Raw genomic sequence first — 19,442 nt, 5'->3', positions numbered from 1 at the left:
CTCTGCACTCCTCGAACTGAGCAGCTACGCTGTAGCACCTGCAGATGTGCCCGCACACCTACGAAACACAATAATGCCAAAGAAATGACATGCTTTCTGGCATACTGGCTGCATTTCTGTCTCTCCCTCATATATATGTATTTCGCTGCATTCGGAACAAAACCTCGTATCTCCATTTTTTAGTTTTTGACATTATCTGAAAATGCTTACTGTCCTTTCAATTGCCTGTCAATTTCACGATGAATGGACCAAAAGAAACGGCCCAAAAATTACTTGGATGTCTAGTTCCATTGACTTACATCTCACATTAGAAGTAAAGTATGTTTTTCAGCTGTTTTTTTCGGCCAGGTCATCATGAAATTTACACACAATGTAAAGGAGAACAGGCCTTTTCTAATGTTATATATATATATATATTTTTTTTTTTTTTTTTTTTAATATTGTGCATGTCTGTGTCTTCTTGGACTTTTAAACATCCTTACTAAACTACTTCTACCTTCCACTCACTTGCTGCTGCACTTTAACTTCTGCCCTGAGCCACATTAGTCTGAGCCTTTAACCTCAATCACTTTATATAGATTATTAATCTTTGTGACTGCATCACTAAAACTACTGTTAATTATTTTAATGCTCCGACAACCAATAAACACACAACTATCATTGCCACTGTGGACCCCTAATGAACCTTTTGGACCAAAAAATGCCTCAAAATCAAATCTCTAAGGGGGTCCCAGAAAATGAACTTATGATCTAATGCTGTCAGTTAGGGAAAATAATGATCCAGATTCAGGGAAGCTGATTGTTTAATCTGCTTCCCCCACAATCAGCTTCTGTCTCTGGTGGTCTTAACTAACTAGAGCTGCATCACTGCTCTGCCTCGGTCCTTCATAGCCTAGAAACTGTAACTCTGCCCGGATTGCTCTGTAAAACGTTTGGAGTGAAGAGCGACTGTTCCTCATTCCTCACACTGAAGACAGAAGAGGAGACGAGGAAGATCTCAGTAACTGTGAGGAAGAGCAGAACCTCAGTAGAACAGAGACTCTACAGAAGAACAGCTGATAGAACAGACATTTACTGACAGTGAAGCATCAGCGCCGCCATGGAGAGACAGTCAGCCGCCAGAGAACATGGGACCCCCGAACACCAGTGCACACTGGCTGTACTCATTGTATATTTAGAGAAGACTTTATTGTGTTTATTGTTTCTCTGTGTTAAATGTAGCACCATGACCCAGAGAAACACATCATTCCTCTCTCAACACATCTGTGATGAGAAGGAATGACAATGAGGCTGACTCTGAAATTGACTTGAATCACCTTGCTAGTTCACATTCCTTGTCATATTAAGGATGATTCATCACATTCTCATTTAAAAGTTAATTAAAAATTCTTGTTTTCCTTTAATCTTCCTTCAAAACGTAACGACTTTTGCCCATTTCTAAGCTCTTCTGAATGTCTTCCGGGAGAAAAATTATATTTAAATAATATTATCCACCCCCACCTGTCGCCAAGCAAATGCTCATCTAGCTCAGAGACCTCCCTTGACACAGGGCTTCACTGTACAGAAGTAAAATGTGTTATTATTCCCGAATGAACTTTAATCTGGCAGATTATATAAAAGGCAGCAATGAGAAAGTGAGCCGTACCTGTACCGCCATGTCCTCTGGTTTGCTGGAGGCCCTGAGGACGGCCACACAGCGGGAAAGCGCCTCCAGGAGCACCTGAGGAGGAGAGCAGATGCATTAGACCAGGCAGATCGACAAACCACACAAATTCAGCGACAGTTTTGGCTTTGAGCTTCTTTTATAAGCAGATTTGTGGTCAGAAATTCAAATAACAGCAACGACAGTCTGAAAGACTCAAAGAAAAGAAAACTGTTCTATCTACTCAGAGGAACCTTTGCAGAATTACGGTGTATAAATGGTTCTTTGCATTATAAAATATTTCCTCAGATTGATGGGGAATGTGCTGTAAATGGTTCTATATAGAACCTTTTTGAGGAAAGTTCTATGTAGTACCAAAAAGACATGTCTACCAGTCCCGCTGCCTCAAAAAGATCCGGACAGAAGCCACTCAGCACTCGCCTGTTCACCATCGCAGCATCCAGGCTAGAACAGCCCGGTTAATGAACAGGTTCTGCCCACAGGCTGTCAGGCTTCTGAACCAGCTGTGAAGCTGGGGGTCCACTTCACTCAGTCACTCTGTCAGTATTATTACCATATCATCTCTGCTGTGGACAGTAACACCTTAACACTAAGCCACTTTAAACAACAACAACAACAACAACAACAACACCGACACTCAAGCCACTTTAAAATGTATATTTTCTCTGTACTTTGTGTATATTTAATATTTCAATTTGTTTGAAATTCTACTTTTACTTCTTTACTTTCTGTAGAACAAGACCCCGAGATACTTCAACTCCTCCAAGGGAGCGGGAGATTGACCGGCGGATTGGTGCTGGGTCAGCAGTGATGCGGGCTATTTACTGGTCTGTTGTGGTAAAGAAAGAGCTGAGCCATAAGGCAAGGCTCTCGATTTACTGGTCGATCTACGTTCCCACCCTCACCTGTGGTCATGAGCTTTGGGTAATGACCGAAAGAACGAGATCGCGAATACAAGCGGCCGAAATGAGTTTCCTCCACAGGGTGTCTGGACTCTCCCTTAGAGATAGGGTGAGAAGTTCGGTCATCCGGGAGGGACTTGGAGGAGAGCCGCTGCTTCTTCACGTCGAGAGGAGCCAGTTGAGGTGGTTCGGGCATCTGGTTAGAATGCCTCCTGGACGCCTCCCTCGGGAGGTGTCACAGGCGAGTCCACCTGGGAGGAGACCCCGGGGAAGACCCAGGACACGCTGGCGTGACTATATCGCCCAGCTGGCCTGGGAGCGCCTCGGAATCCCTCCCAGGGAGCTAGTGGAAGTGGCTGGGGAAAGGGAGGTCTGGGCTTCATTGCTCAGGATGCTGCCCCCGCGACCCGAACCCCGGAGAAGTGGAAGATGATGGATGGATGGATGGATGGACTTTCTGTAGAGCGATTATCTGAGCCTCACCAAAGCATTTCAACGCATAAATGTCATGACGTGCAAATGACAAATAAAACTTGACAAGGGTTCTTCTATCGTTATAGGCTTGACATCCTAATAATAAAAGGGCCTTTTTTGGTGCTGTATAGAACCATCTACAGCAGATTCTCCATTAATCTGAAGAACCACTTCATCATGCAAAGAACTCAATCATACAAAGGGTTCTGTGAGTGTTCATGGTGCTTAAAGAACCATTTTTTTTCCTAAAGAGCCCTTGAAGAACCATCTTCAGAGCATATACCTAGATAAACGTAAATGATCATAATCAGACCTCGATGCCGTTCTCCCGCCGAAGCTCCTCTGCGTTGAGGGCGGAGCAGTTGACCGTGTGGAAGGCCAGCTCAGACGCCGCCGGCAGTAGCGGAGACGTCTTGGAGAAGAGCTGCTCGTCGCCCGTCTCCATGGTGATGGTCTTAATCAGCATCGGGTAGCCGGCATATTTATACGGCTCCAGTTCTGAGAGGCCACAGACAGAGCGGAGAACTAAGCGCTACTTATTTCAGAAGAAACCATGAAAATCATTCTCTAGCCAGGTGTATTAATATCCAGAGAAACTTCCTTCACATAACAAACGACAGGACAATGTGCTTCAGACATTTTTAGATTAGATTACTCTGTCATTGTGCAGCGTTCAGGTACAGAGCCAATGAGATGCAGCTGGCATCTAACCAGAAGTGAAAATACAGAATTAATTACATATAAAGTGCAAGACAGATAACAGTTAAATTATGCAGTTATGGACAGCGGAGTGGTAAAAAAGATGCTGCAAATATAAACGGAGAGAATGCAAATGTAGGTTGGATGTACTGTGAGAGCAGCATATGTAAAAAGAGTAAACATGCACAGTAACTGCCAGTAAGCAGTAAGTTCTCCTTGTATTCATAGGAAGCCTTGGCTTTGTACACAAATGGGTAATTATGGGTCTTCAAATTCTTGGTTTTACAGAATTTTATGCAACAGAACTTGGAAAGGTTCCATATCGCTGTTATCAGACGAAAACCTCGTATCTCCAAAAGGGTAACTTTACAGGAGAAGGAAAAAAAAAACATATTTTACTTTTAATGTAAGTCAATGGAACCAGACACCCCCCCCCCCCCCCCCCCCCCCCGCCTCCCCCTCCACCCCCCATAGGCCAATTCCATTGATCCATTCATCACGACATTTGCATACAACGTAAAGAGAAACAGGCCTTTTCAAATGATGACAAAAACTGAAAACCGACAAAAACGGAGATATGAGGTTTTCTTGCGACAGCAGCGATATGTTCAATAATTTAATAATAAAATAAAAAGTTTCATTTACCCGTAAAAGCTCTCGTATTCTACCACAGCGCTTGACTCTTGCTGACAGTCACTTCTTCATGCATTATTAATGACCTAATGCGTCTGATCAGATCTGGGCTCTTTTATTGTGTATTTTAAATAGTGAGTGTGGAGGGTGAAGGTGTTCTCAGCTCTGTGTGCAGACCTTGTCTGTGTCGGTTGAAGAGGATGCTCTGGGTTTTGAGGATGAGGATGATGTTTTCAGGGTCTGGCCCGTCCACGATGCGTGCCGATTTAGTGCAAAGGAACTCGTACGCCTTGTTTACCTTTTCAAACATGTCCTGTACACACAAACACACACATACTGCTACTCAGGAGATAATTCAGCCTCTTATTAAATGCTACACACTATTATTAATACCAAATTATGAAGCATCTTTCAAAGTGACATCTCAGGGTGCTTTAGATGCAAAGTCATACTGTTGTACAGCTCATATACACACAATACGCACATACAAAGCATGGACCTACCCTGCCCTCCGGGTTTTTGTCAGGATGGTATTTCTGAGCCAGTCTGAAATACGCTTTCCTAATTTTACTCTCCTCGTGCCTGTCAAAGTCAGAAACACATTAATTTGTTTTTTTTATTAGCCATACAGTAAATAAGACACCATGTTCATCTTAATTCTTCAGCATGACAGTGTAACAAAATTAACCTGCACTAAAAATCCTGCAAATTCAGTGTCTTGTCAAGTAAAATGATCTTAGTAGTAGAAAACACCACCAGGGCTGTCGCTGAACGTGGAAGTGTGAGAACGGTGTATTATATTGAACATTAATCGCTCTATCGAGGAAAGTTAGATCGCGATAATTATCATTACTGTTTTATCATCCGGCCCTAACTGGGAGGTCATGTGAAACACACGGGAAAATCCACAATTCAAGTTGCTTACATCATCATATACAAGACATACCAAGAAATAAAAACTGAAAATTATATTTTCTGTGATTTTTTATATATTTTTAAGCAAAGGATGATCTACTGCTGGATTTCGCATCACTTTGCAGGTTTTCGAGAAACCGTACATTTTCCATACAAACCCTGTGACCAAATATAATGAAATGAAATAACCTGGTACTAGAACGGAGAACAGACTTACTGGCCCTGTCCGGTGGGCAGATTCAGCACCTCATAGGCGTCATCAACAGACATGGAAGGAGGCTTCTTCTCCACTTCCCTCTTCCAGGCTTCCAGAGTGTCTTTCAACAGCTTCACCTGTGGAAGACGGCATGTAAGGATTGTGTGCTGAATATTTCTAAAATCAGTTTTAAATAAATATAGTAACTTCTATAAATATATAGATACTTCTAGCGATGATTTTTTCAGCATTAAAGCAACATGAATTAGAGGCTGTATTTATAATACTCCCGCTGTCATAGAAAATATCAACGTACGAGATTTTCTTACGACTAATTTTACAGCGTTTTTAGTCTATTGGTCCATTTGACATGTAACACACAGGGCAGGTGGTGCTTTCACATGGAGTAAATGAAAAAGGAAATTAAAAGAAGCTACAAGGTTTAGTTATACCACAATTAGATAACTCTGAAAGGTGTGTTTGACACTGTGCAGGTATTCATGCATTCATGTGTTCTTACAGGGTCCCGTATGGGCCAGTTGGGGAAGCGGTTGGAGTCACAGAGGTGGCGGAGATAGTAGATGTTGCAGAAGAGCTCGCTGTCGAGTTGAGGGAAGCTGACCACAGGAATGGGGCAGTACTGATACAGTGCACGAGTGTTACTCTGCAGCCGAGGGGTGAAGTCTGCCAGGTGAGCGGCTATCTTCTCTATCATCATGCGCCTGCAGGCAAACACAGACAGGAACAAAGCACTAAGTAAGTGACTAAGGCAAATACTGAAGTATGACACCTCAAACCGGGTCTCAGAAAGTGGTCATAGAAACGAAACCAACATCCCAAAAACCCAACCACGTAAACGAGGGCTGTATAACAATTAAAATGAATGATCGTGATTAACTGCATTAATTTGTGTAGCTATTCACAATTGACTGCATTTGTCTTATAGATCAATAGGACTTTATTGATCCATATGTTACAGTCGCAAGACAGATAATTACACATGAACTTGCATAAGAAAAGGCAGAAGTATAAGAGAGTAGGATTAAAAATATATCTATTTGCATATTTACATGGCATGCGTTCACATTAAAAGCCTGATTTTTCCCTCAAATAAGTAAGAGACTCAAACCTGTCATTAATGTGATGAACCGGCCTGAACTGACCCTCATGAGCTCCTCCTACTCAGTGATGTCACGTGACTGAATCACTGCATCATCAGCACAAACTAACGAGCAGAACGAGCTTCGCTGAGAAGATCATTAACTCTGATCAGCTCTCAGCTTCATTATTAGAGCCAGACGGAGGAGAAGAAGGTGAGATGAGCTGCTTTTCCACCGTTTACAGGCTTTAACGGCTGTTCAGTGATGTTGCCATGGTAACGCTGAATGATGGTCACACGCAGTGGAAATAAGTGATATTTTTTTTAATCCCACAAACGGGGAAATTCCACCTCCGCATTTAACCCACCCGTGAAGTGAAACACCACATACACACTAGTGAACACACACTAGGGGGCAGTGAGCCACTTGCCCGGAGCGGTGGGCAGCCCTATCCATGGCGCCCGGGGAGCAGTTGGGGGTTAGGTGTCTTGCTCAAGGACACCTCAGTCACGGACTGTCGGCTCTGGGGATCGAACCGGCAACCTTCCAGTCACAGGGCCAGTTCCCTAAGCTCCAGCCCACGACTGCCCCAAATAAAACACATGAATTCCAATCTGAGCGTCACGTTAAGGTCACATGACCATGAATTGGATACGTATCCCATCTAGGACCACATATGAAAGGCTATGTTCACATTATCCAGGTTGAAGTGGCACAAATCCTATTTTTGCCCTGATGTGACTCAGATCTGGTGTTTTCAGCGCTGTGTGGACACAAATCTGATCTTCTCAAATCCGACCTGAGTCACTTTCATATGTGGTCCTACATCGGATGCGTATCCGATTTGTGGCCATGTGACCTTAATGTGACCCTCGGATCGGAATTCATGAATTAATTTTCCACTGCACCGCGCCATCATTCAGCGTTACCATGGCAGCAGCACAGAACAGACGTTAAAGCCTGTAAACGGTGGAAAAGCTCATCTCACCTTTTTCTCCTCCGTCTGGCTCTAATAACGAAGCTGAGAGCTGATCAGAGTTAATGATCTTCTCAGCGAAGCTCGTTAGTCTGTGCTGATGATGCAGTGATTCAGTGACAGTTAGTTCAGGTCAGATATCAAAAGATCAGATTTGTGTCCACGCAGCTCAGAAAACATCAGATCCGAGTCACATTAGGGCAAAAAATCTGATTTCAGCCTGGTAATGTGAACGGAGCCCAAGTGGTACAATGTGTACAGAGGTAACCAGGAGTAGCAGCAATATTACAGTGTGAAGCGCGCAGTGGGAGTCTACAGTAGCAGTTATGATACACTGCAGTGTGTATTAACAGGACAGAAAAAAAAAACAATTGGAAAAAAAAAAAGAGTGATTTAAATGGAAGAGCATCAGAGCAGGGAAGAACAAAAACGGCATAAAATAATTAATAATAATAATTAATAATAAAAATAAATAATAATAAGTCACTAATAATTTAACGCAGTAACATGTTAACAGCACTAACGCAAACACAACCACCAAATGCTGATGACAAATACAGAGAGCATCACACTGAAGTTAACACTAAAGTCAACTAAGCGAGTAAGAAGCGGTCAGACCTCATCTCGCTGCTCCAGATGGCCTCAGGAGTGTCAAACTCGCCCAGAAAGATTTCGGAGAAGCGCTCGGCTTCATAGTTTTCCAAGTAACACACCATTGCCTCCGGCAGCACCGGCCCCAGCACACTCCTCTGCACAATGTCCTGACCTTTAGCCTGCCGTGGAAACACAAACAGGGGTCAACCTTGTGATCTTATGTTTCAAAAGACACTTTATTTTACTGATATTAAGAGATGTTTTGTGGTTGGTTAGAAGTGCAGTTAAGCAACGTGGACTTGGGAGGTCACGAGCTTCTGGACCGGGTTCCTCATCTCCAAAGCCTCCTCCACCCAGCTCTAAAGAAAACGAAGGAACCCTACCTCCTCTGATCTGAAGGCCTGCTTTAGGTGAGTGTACTTCAGGAACCTGGAGGAAACAGAGACTGTTTATGCAAATGTAAATTTGCACGTACATTCTATATGAGCCGTGTCAGGACCTGAATGTCTGTCTATGATGCTGTTTATTTGAACTCGCTCATAAAATCGACCAAGCTAAACATTAACGTATAAAAACATAGCATTGAAATGACTTAATTCTGTAGTGACTATTGTCAAAAACAGTCTGGCAAAACCTCACACACACACACACACACACACACACACACACACACACACACGTATATATGATAAATATTACATAATCCAAGTTTCATATTCACAGGCAAAAACCTATTTTTGTTGCCTTTAAAAAGGAGATGGGACGTTATATTGAACTATAAAGCCCTCTTTAAACCAAAACGCTACTAGAACTGTCTGCATGTATGAACCTCCAAGTTTTTCGTGTAGTTATGCACAATTCCTAGGCAAATGTATTAATTATGTGTACACTGTTGCGTGTTTATATGCATATGATGATCAGCAGTAGCCGTGTAGTGAAAATGAATGATCAGGTGTTACCTTGCCACCGGGAGAACATTGGAGCCTGTGTACATCATGATGAAGAAGAAAACTCCTGTGAGGTAGAGACGCTGCAGGTTGGGGTTGTCCTGCATCACCAGGTACAACAGGTTGGCCACTTTCTCCACCAGGATGGGGTCAAACGTCAGCAGCAGCTGCACAAACACAAGTCATTAAAGATTCGGGCCAAAGAGCATCAGAAGTTCAGAATTCAGGTTTGTTCTGAGGAATTTAACGCTTTTAAAAGCCATTTCAGAAACTGCTTAAAGGGCTCATAGCACAATTATTTGAAATGACCTGAAATTACTTAAACTGGCCGCAGTCAATTTCCACATCCGCTTTCACAGGAATGTTAACCTGCAGCGAAGCAATGAATTCACAGAGATGTCGAGCTCAAAATTTAGAGCAGTACAATTACTTTTTCTTTATTTGTTAGCAATGTGGCCAATTCTAATGTTTTTAGCATGCATGCTATTTTCACCCTCATGACCAGCGGTGTGGTTGACCAATTCAACAACACTACCTGTGTTAGCTACCCTAGTAAACATAACCTGGATATACGACGGCTATTAAGCCAATTTAGGCTTGTATTTTTAACCGATGCATTTAGTGGCAATTATTCATATGGTAATTAATCGTTAAGTCAAATTTCATGATTGTGGCAGGCCTACAAAAGAGCCTGCAGTGACGTTTATTGCCCATGGCTGCTTTTTTCACCTGAAATCAACACTATCAGTTTCATATACCTGAAATCATAAGCTCTGGAAGTTTTATGTGCCATAAATGCATTTCTACATGACCATTTTCCAACCTTTCTATATACCTTAGAATTAAACAGGCTGTTTTTGCTACTGTGCCATGAACCCAGAGCGCCGTGAAGAAAGCGACAAGGCAGCTGATATTCATTCATTTTGATGACGAGCCAGCGACACACACAGTAGCGGATCGTATAACGTCGTGTGCAACATCTCTGCCTTCTACACTGTAGACTGGGGTTCAGTGCCCCGCCTGGGTAAACACCCTACACTATACCAATAAGAGTCCTTGGGCAAGACTCCCAACACCACCTTCACCTACTACACTGTAGACTGAGGTTCAGTGCCCCGCCTGGGTAAACACCCTACACTATACCAATAAGAGTCCTTGGGCAAGACACCTAACACCATCTTCACCTACTACGCTGTAGACTGGGGTTCAGTGCCCCGCCTGGGTAAACACCCTACACTATACCAATAAGAGTCCTTGGGCAAGACTCCTAACACCACCTTCACCTACTACGCTGTAGACTGGGGTTCAGTGCCCCGCCTGGGTAAACACCCTACACTATACCAATAAGAGTCCTTGGACAAGACTCCCAACACCACCTTCACCTACTACGCTGTAGACTGGGGTTCAGTGCCCCGCCTGGGTAAACACCCTACACTATACCAATAAGAGTCCTTGGGCAAGACTCCCAACACCATCTTCACCTACTACGCTGTAGACTGGGGTTCAGTGCCCCACCTGGGTAAACACCCTACACTATACCAATAAGAGTCCTTGGCTCTGGATGAGAGCGTCTGCCAAATGCCATAAATATAAATGTAGTGAATAAGAATCAGCTTTGACTAATGCAAAAACAAGGTGGACTAACATAGCGGTCACTTTAGTGGGAGCTCTGAAGCTGTTCTTTAAGCGTGAGTGCAGCCATGATAACTGACTGGAGATACATGGGAACAGAATGAATTAAAGGAAAAGAAGTGAAATACAATTCTGAAAAACACAAGACTGGTACCTGAACAATATGGGGTAAAGAGGTGTTATCACTGATTAGCCTCTTCACTTTGGGTAGAGGTCTGATGATGGCATTGTCCTGGTCCCTAAACAGAGAAAACATACATGTTCAGCAATTACACGCCTCACATTATGATCTGAGAAAAAAAACCCTGATGCAAATGTTTCTAACTCTCTATGCAAAAGCCAAACTGACCTACCAAACCACTACTGTGACCCCAAGCTGTTGTTGTTTACTGCTTATTTGTTTATACATTTCAATCAATCAATAAACTATATATATATATATATATATATATATATATACACACACACATACATACACACACACATATACACAAACACACACACATAATACATATTCATCTGATTTTCAGAATTTCTCAGTATTTGGTGGTGTGTCCCTCTTCTGCTTTAATGACCGAGAGCTCTTCAGCTGCATGGACTCCTCAAGTTTGTGCAAAAGTCTCTCAAACCACCTGAGAGTCAGAACACGAGCTTCACTGGAAGAGACTAAAGACAAGCAGGACTAACAAAACTAAAGAAACCTAAAGCTCTCAGAGGAGCCGTGTACAGAGCACCTGCTGGGGAAGTAGGAACACATGGTGATGAGCATGTTTAAGATGAGCGTGGCCAGGTCTGTCTCATTCATCACCGCCTGCCCGCTGGACAGAAGGCACCACTTCAGCTGCGGGATGGCCTGCAGGGGGCGCCAGCCATCCATGCCCTGGGCCCAGCACCGTGTCTTTGCGCTCAGCGTCCCAGAGGTCCAGAACTCCTGCATCTGAGTGACCAAACAGATATTTATATATATATATATATTAAAAAACTTCAAAATTGCATAGTAGATACAACTGTATTCCACTCACCAGCCACTTCATTAGGTACAATTAGGTACACAATTAGGTACAAAGTTCAGTTGCCTGTTAACACAAACAGCTAATCAGCCAATCACATGGCCGCAGCTCACTGCATTTAGGCGTGTAGAGGTGGTCAAGACGACTTGCTGAAGTGCAGACCGAGCATCAGAACGGGGAAGAAAGGGGATTTAAGGGGCTTTGAACGTGGCGTGGTTGTTGGTGCCAGACGGGCTGGTCTGAGTATTTCAGAAACTGCTGATCTGCTGGGATTTTCACACACAACCATCTCTAGGGTTTACAGAGAACGGTCAGAAAAAGAGGAAATATCCAGTGAGCGGTCAGTTGTGTGGACGAAAATGCCTTGTTGATGTGAGAGGTCAGAGGAGAATGGGCAGACTGGTTCCAGATGATAGAAAGGCAGCAGGAACTCAAATAACCAACCAGAATCTCTGAGGAACGTTTCCAGCACCTTGTTGAAAGTCTGACACGAAGAATTAAGGCAGTTCTGAAGGGAAAAGGGGGTCCAGCCTTTTACTAGCAAGGTGTACCCAATAAAGTGGCCAGTGAGTGTGTAGTGCAAACTGTATTTGTTCAATTTTTAAAAGCTAATTTTGAGTATTTATTAAGAAGTTTTAATTTTGAGTATATATTAAGAAACATTTTGCATTCCAGCAAGACTCTCCTGTCTCACATACAGGCCCGTCAGTCTTAGGAAAAAGAAACTACCCAAGTCTAACAGAATCTGACCCGAATGGGAAATGCTGTCCAGTAAAAAAACATGCATGTCCGCTTCTGTTGATTTATCGTTAGAACCACCAGCTGTCCTTTACTCCTTTACACCGTATGAAAATTTAATAATGAATAGACCAACAGGAATGCTCCACAACCACTTCAAATAAATCCCCTTTACAGTCACTTATACTCAAAGTCAGGCTGGTCGTCGCTACACGACTCAAGATCTTGAAAGATTTCTGAAATGGAGAGCATCACAAACTTAACGTCAGTTTGTCAGGAGTTCCTCGTCGTTTTGTCGTGAGGCGCTCAGACTAGACGACGGGGCAGAGAGAGAGAACAACACACAATGATTTCAACATAATTTCAGCTACAAATAAGAACTCAAACTCCCAGATCTCCTCAGATCACCCGAGAAAAACAGAGCTGAACTCACGGTACCAATTTGGGATTTTACGTGCAGTGGAAGTGCAAACGGGGGATTAATATGGGCTGAAAGACGCTGAAATCACAGTGAGAGCAGGAGAAATATTCCACCACAAACTGGCAGCTGAGCTGAAACTGTAAAGACAGTGACCTGATCTGGATCGACATTATAAACATAATATCCCCTCTTATCCATCAGCGTTTTACACGCATGTTCAGCAGCTCTTCCCCTGCTTCTCTGCACTTCGAGCTCTCTGACTGGCTGTTCCACTCACTCACTGAGTTCATCTCTGACCATCTCTGACCTTCTCAGACCGCAGGACTCATTCCTGCTTCCAAGTTGTAAATATCAAACATGTTTGATAGTACTGGAGGTCTCTGATCACGTCAGAGTTCGATCAGGGGAGCTAAAGGTCCTCGTTTCTCCTCTCACACTACGCCCATGTCATCAGTCGCTCCTCATCAAGTTCCTGGCCTGGAAAATCGTTTCAGATTGTGAAAACTTGTTGCAAGGGGCAAATCGGGCTTAAAGTCAGGCACACAGTCTTATAGCGTAGGCCCAGGTTTAGGAACGTTTTTGCCCTCTCCGGTCACGTTACCGTTTTGGAGATGCCTCCAGAGACGATTTCCTATTCAAACAAGGTATTTTCACACTTTTTTGTGGACTCCTGGATCACGTCCTCTGGGAGTTCGGTACATTGGTTCTCCCAGATCACGTCCTCTGGGAGTTCGGTACATTCGTTTGAGTGTGAGAGCTGTTTTCGGGCCCGGGAGCGCGACAGAGAACCGACCTCTAGTCCTCTTGAACTTGGTGGCCTGGGTTTCGCTTCCAGCTAACTGGTTGGTCCGCTGCACCTCTGAAAGCTTTTTTTTTCCCCCTCTAAAAAGGTTCTACACAGAACCATCAACACTTTCCCCATCAGTCTCAAGAACCATTTGATGATGCGAACGCTTTAAAGAACCCTTTAATCATACAAAGGCTCCTTCGAGTGTTCATGGTTCTATATAGCACCGTTTTCTTTGCTAAAGAACCCTTGAAGAACCATCATTGTTAAGTGTGTGCCGGTCAATTCGTCAGGTAAATCTCCCACAATGTAAACGGCAGCTGCTGAATCCAAATGTGGAAAAATAAAAAATGCAAAAAAAATGTTTTTTGGACATTATAGCTCATATTAGCTCACGGCTAGAAGATTATTATAAAGTATTATACTGTTTAATTTTATAATCTGTAATAGACTGAAAATGGGTTAACATGTATTTTCACACAATTTATATTTATATATTTCATTTTATTTATATTTATACCGAGTCAAGACAACATCATCATAGCGTACTGAATTAGGGATTGTGTGAATCTTTACCATCGTAGATTTACCGTACTTACTCAAAGCCATCAGCTGCTGTCACTAAGGGGACATATTCCCTCATGGATCTGGCTAATAATTAAAAATATACCGTAAAACATCCCAAACATCAGGCTGTGAATATCTGAAGTCATAAAATATCCAGAACACTGTCTGCAGCTGGCCAGCTGTTTCATAAGCAAACACAGCCCACATATCAGCGACTCCACACCATTCATGACTGCTACTGCTGTTTCACTACTAAAACATGATGCTTATAAACCACCAAACGGAAAGCATTAACAGCTCCAGACGAAACAAATCCAGACGAACATTTTCCAGAGGCCAAAATAAACACTGGCCTGTTTAAATGATGAATATGATGACGCCCCTCACACAGCTGATGGCATCTAACCAGGCTAACAGAGCTGCTCGCTGGGTCAAGTCTCCCGGCGCCGTTTGTGAGATCACCGCTCGGGTGTTGACAACCAAGGAAAATAATAGAAAGCAGAGAACGGATGAAGCTAGTGCTGACCTCTCCGCAAACTGCGCAGAAAAGTGACGTTTTGCTCAATCGATCCAGGTTTGGATGGAAAGCAAAGCAGCGATAATGAGCTCCTCCCCCAAACGAGCCCAGAATCGGCGCTGGGTGCGGACACAAGTATTCTGGACAAGCGTAAAAATGCCCCAACGTGTTCAACAAACGACCAGAAAGCAGAAATTAGGAGGGGGAGCTGCCGACAGACCGACTATGCACACAAAGCAACGCTTTGTATGTAAACAAACTGGGTAAAACCTTTGCGCATAGAGGGTAACGGACATGCAAAGGGTAAACGAATCTAATACAAACGACGGCTTCATAAACTCACCTCCTCAAAACTGAAAGGGCCCCTCCTCTCCTTATCAGCATTCCCAAAGTACCACTCTTTCTCACTCTCTCTCTTCATGTCCGGGGCTGCTTCCAAAACGTTACTCTGAAACGCACAGACACAATGTAAACACTGACACCACGTGCGATGACACCAAAGACACGGAGGTTTACAGACACAGAACGCACATTACACAGAAACTCATAGTCACGCCCACCTGCAGGGGAACAGTAGCTCTGCTGGTGTGAAGGTGGGCTAATGTAAGCAGGTCCACTAGGATACGCACACCATTCGAGTCCATTATATCCTTCACATTTTTCTGTGGGCGGAGATAAAAGAGCAGTTAGAACAGTTACGGGATCTTAAAAGAGAATTCCACTCATTTTTCATAATTCTTGCAGAATTTACATTTACGTTTTACGGCATTTTGCTGACGCTCTTATCCAGAGCGACTTACAATTTGATTGTTTTACACAGGTAGGCGAAGGTGGTGTTAGGAGTGTAGGGTGTTTACCCAGGTGGGGGATTGAACCCCAGTCTACAGAGTAGGAGGCAGAGGTGTTACCCACTACACTAACCAACCACAGAATTTAACGGTTAAGACGTAAACACAGTAATTCACAGTGGTTTGATATGAAAAGCTCAGTTCATTACATTCAAAGCACAAGTTCTGGTAACACTTTATTCAGAGTGGTGCTTTGAAGGTGATTAATAAGCTCTTAGTAACACATCAACTATAGATCAGTGAAGCAGCAGTAGTGTAGTGGTGGCCCTAATCCTAATCCTAACCTTAATCTCAAACTTAACCTCACCCCAAAACCTAATCCTAACCTTAACCTGACCCCAAAACCTAATCCTAGCCCTAGTCCTAATCCTAACCTTAACCTGACCCCAAAACCTAATCCTAGCCCTAGTCCTAATCCTAACCTTAACCTGACCCCAAAAGATAATCCTAGCCCTAGTCCTAATCCTAACCTTAATCTCACCCCAAAACCTAATCCTAACCCTGGCCCTAATCCTAACCTCAACCCCAATCCAAAATCTAATCCTAACCCTGGTCCTAATCCTAACCTCAACCCCAATCCAAAACCTAATCCTAACCCTCACCATGGCCCTAATCCTAACCTTAACCCCAATCCAAAACCTAATCCTAACCCTGGCCCTAATCCTAACCTCAACCCCAATCCAAAACCTAATCCTAACCCTCACCCTGGCCCTAATCCTAACCTCAACCCCAATCCAAAACCTTAAGCCAGGCAGCACTGGGATGACTGAGGCCCAGTCCCATTTCTCCTTTTTACCCCTACCCCTCGTTTTCGAGTCTTGCCCCTTGTTCCTGAGCTACAGGGCAGTGGTTGAGATCTTCCCTCTGAAATGAGTCCCTCTAATAAAAGAGCATCACTTCATTAACAGCTACTAGCGCCGCTCTGTAGGCGACCCTGCCCGTCTGCAGGGACAGCAGAGGAGGGGAAAGTTCAGCTCCTCACTGCTGGGCTTTAGTTACATTTAGGGGTCATACGCCTTCAAAGAGGGGGGCAGTTATTTATTATCACCCCCCCTAATTCTTCAGTGATATGAAGCTGAAGTCAGAGATTCTCCAACTACACCAGACGGCAGTCGTGGGCTGGAGGTTAGGGAACCAGCCTTGTTCGGTTCGATCCCCTTAGCTGACAGGTCATGACTGAAGTGCTCTTGAGGGACCTAACCACCAACTGCTCCCTAGGCACTGTGGACAGGGCTGCCCACCGCTCTGGGCAGGTGCACTCCCTGCCACCTAGTGTGTGTGTGTGTGTGTGTGTGTGTGTGTGTGTGTGTGTGTGTGTGTTCACTAGTGTGCACATATGTGGGAGTTTCAGTGCACAGATGGGTTAAATGTGGAGATCTAAATCCTCCGTGGGCAAAACACAGTAGGCTACCAGGCTCTGGATGCCATTTGAAATAAGGTGGAACGGGAAATTTAGTGGAGACATCAGCAATTTTTTTATGCTCGTTATGAAGAAAAGGGCCATAACACATTTGAAACAGTGCCAAACTAAGATAATACAATGGTTTCCGTAACTTACATCAGGGAAAATTCTCACATTTGTGGGTTTCTTTGGTGTCTTGCGCTCCGTCTCGCCCTTTTTTTCTTTTTTTTCCCAGTACACTCTGTTTGGAGGGTCATGTAGCTCTAACACTTCGCCCAACCCCTCTATCTCAACAAGAATCAGCACATCCACCCCTCAAAAACACTCAAAACAGAGGGGCAGGGCTCAGTGGTGGGTGAGGGGTGAAATAGGACTGGGCTCTAGTATCTCCAGGCATGCGCTGTTCTGCCTGTATTACCGTCTAAAAAAGCACAATTTGCACGGCAATGCAGTGCGGCGCCCGAAGAACAGCAGACGGCGGTCGGTGACAACAGGACTCACCTTGTTTAGAATGAGCTTGTTGAGGAAGAGGATGAGCCTGTCTCTCTCCAGCCTGTCTGTACACTGGAGACGAGAACAGAGGGTCAAAAAGGTTTACAGCATTCACACAACAAGCCGTCGCATGTGGATTAAACACCTCCAGGCAAATGATGCTTTGGTGACTTGTGAACACAAGTTAATACAGCTACAGTGAACAAACTTGAACATCACACTTTTCTGCACATTTGAGTGTAAAATGTGAATTTACGTGCCGAGTTTAACATAAAAAAAAAACTAAATATAAAACGAATATTTGAACTTTTGCACAGACCACATGCGGCATTTTTTTGCCTCTCTTATGTAAAATTCACCAAATAAACATCCACGGTACAATAAATGTGCAAAAGTGTGTCCGCTGTAGAGCACGTGTAACTTATTTTCACCTAGAAAATCAATAACATCATCATCTGAGCAGCAGAACGTTTGCATGCGACTGCATGGGCAGATATATTCAATGCAAATTCAGGTAACGGTGATATTTTTAACAAGAGCCGTCACCCCCTCCACAGTAAAACTGAGTCCTGCTCCACACCTGCAGCTACCGGTCTATTAAGACTATAAACAGAGATGCCAGTTTATTAGGTAGATGCTAATTGGCCCCTTTATCATGCACACCGAGCTTTAGGTTGTGCTTAGTGTGGAGCTAGGCTATATGACAATATTGATCATTATAGTCATAAAATACATCACAATGGGCTTTTCTGAGAATAGCGTCAGTACTGGAACACTTCCCAACTGCATGCTTGCTTACGGAGTAAAATTAGTCCTGTTTAATTGGATTTAGTGCAGCACGGTGTGTGAAATGTTGAACACATGTGATTGGACTCATCAATGGAATCGTTTCATTTTGACAGTATTTTCAAAATGTGTCTACTTTGTCTGCTTAAAACACAAAAAAGAAAAAATAAAGACATCACGCACTGTAAAAAACGTTCAGAAATACTGTGATGTCACATTTTGCCATCCTGTCCAGCTCCTGTCCAGTTACTGACAGTAAAGCATCTGTTGCTTCACAAGTGATCAATCAATCAATACTCCATCCATTAACAGACCACCATAAGACCACTGCAGACCGCATGCTATTTGATGGTGGAGCAGAGCAGCAATAAATGCGCTACAGTAGGGCTGGGCAATATGCAAATATATATTGTTATTGTGATATATTATGCACAATACAATGTTCTATGCTTTCTGGACATATTGTATACACCAATATTATCAGGTATAACGTTCTGACCACCTCCTTGTTTCTACGCTCACTGTCCACTTTATCAGCTCCACTTACTGTATAGCTGCACTCTGTAGTTCTACAGTTACAGACTGTAGTCCATCTGTTTCTCTGATACTCTGTTACCCTGTTCTTCAGTGGGCAGGACCCCCATGGACCCTCACAGAGCAGGTACTGTTTGGGTGGTGGATCATTCTCAGCACTGCAGTAACACTGACGTTATGGTGGTGGTGTGCTGCGCTGGTCTGAGTGGATCAGACACAGATGTGCTACTAGAGTTTTTAAACACCTCAGTGTTGCTGCAGTGCTGAGAATGACCCACCACCCAAACAGTACCTGCTCTGTGAGGGTCCATGGGGGTCCTGACCACTGAAGAACAGGGTAACAGAGTATCAGAGAAACAGATGGACTACAGTCTGTAACTGTAGAACTACAGAGTGGAACTATACGGTCAGTGGAGCTGATAAAGTGGACAGAATGTAGAAACGAGGAGGTGGTCAGAACGTTACGCCTGACCGGTGTGTTTCGTCTTTACTTGTAGACACTGAAGAACTGCATATTTCATTATCAAGAGAGCTAAATTAGTCCATTTAATCGGATTTGGTGCAAAATATTGAATAAAATTAATCTTGTCCACAGTTGATGGTATTTTT

At 43.6% G+C, this 19,442-nt stretch overlaps 1 protein-coding gene across 6 annotated transcripts in view; it reads right to left on the bottom strand.

The window, feature by feature from the left end:
- LOC108442970 (dnaJ homolog subfamily C member 13) overlaps positions 1-19,442 on the bottom strand; it is a 99,864-nt gene that overhangs the window by 18,837 nt on the left and 61,585 nt on the right. For all 6 annotated transcript variants that reach the window (XM_017723313.2, XM_017723311.2, XM_017723308.2 and 3 more), the window contains 15 exons: positions 17,523-17,585; positions 15,332-15,433; positions 15,115-15,219; positions 11,466-11,668; positions 10,886-10,970; positions 9,112-9,266; positions 8,536-8,581; positions 8,177-8,331; positions 6,003-6,204; positions 5,504-5,619; positions 4,875-4,953; positions 4,549-4,684; positions 3,353-3,537; positions 1,646-1,720; positions 1-58 (listed from right to left, as the gene is read on the bottom strand). The exon at positions 1-58 is cut by the window's left edge and continues 62 nt beyond it. In XM_017723313.2, coding sequence (XP_017578802.1) covers positions 1-58; positions 1,646-1,720; positions 3,353-3,537; positions 4,549-4,684; positions 4,875-4,953; positions 5,504-5,619; positions 6,003-6,204; positions 8,177-8,331; positions 8,536-8,581; positions 9,112-9,266; positions 10,886-10,970; positions 11,466-11,668; positions 15,115-15,219; positions 15,332-15,433; positions 17,523-17,585 — 1,765 coding nt within the window. The remainder of the gene's footprint in view (positions 59-1,645; positions 1,721-3,352; positions 3,538-4,548; positions 4,685-4,874; positions 4,954-5,503; positions 5,620-6,002; positions 6,205-8,176; positions 8,332-8,535; positions 8,582-9,111; positions 9,267-10,885; positions 10,971-11,465; positions 11,669-15,114; positions 15,220-15,331; positions 15,434-17,522; positions 17,586-19,442) is intronic.

Source organism: Pygocentrus nattereri, chromosome 24, assembly GCF_015220715.1.
Source record: "Pygocentrus nattereri isolate fPygNat1 chromosome 24, fPygNat1.pri, whole genome shotgun sequence".
Lineage (NCBI taxonomy): Eukaryota > Metazoa > Chordata > Actinopteri > Characiformes > Serrasalmidae > Pygocentrus > Pygocentrus nattereri.
Note: the sequence above shows the minus strand (reverse complement) of the source record. Positions and strands in the feature narration are given on the sequence as shown.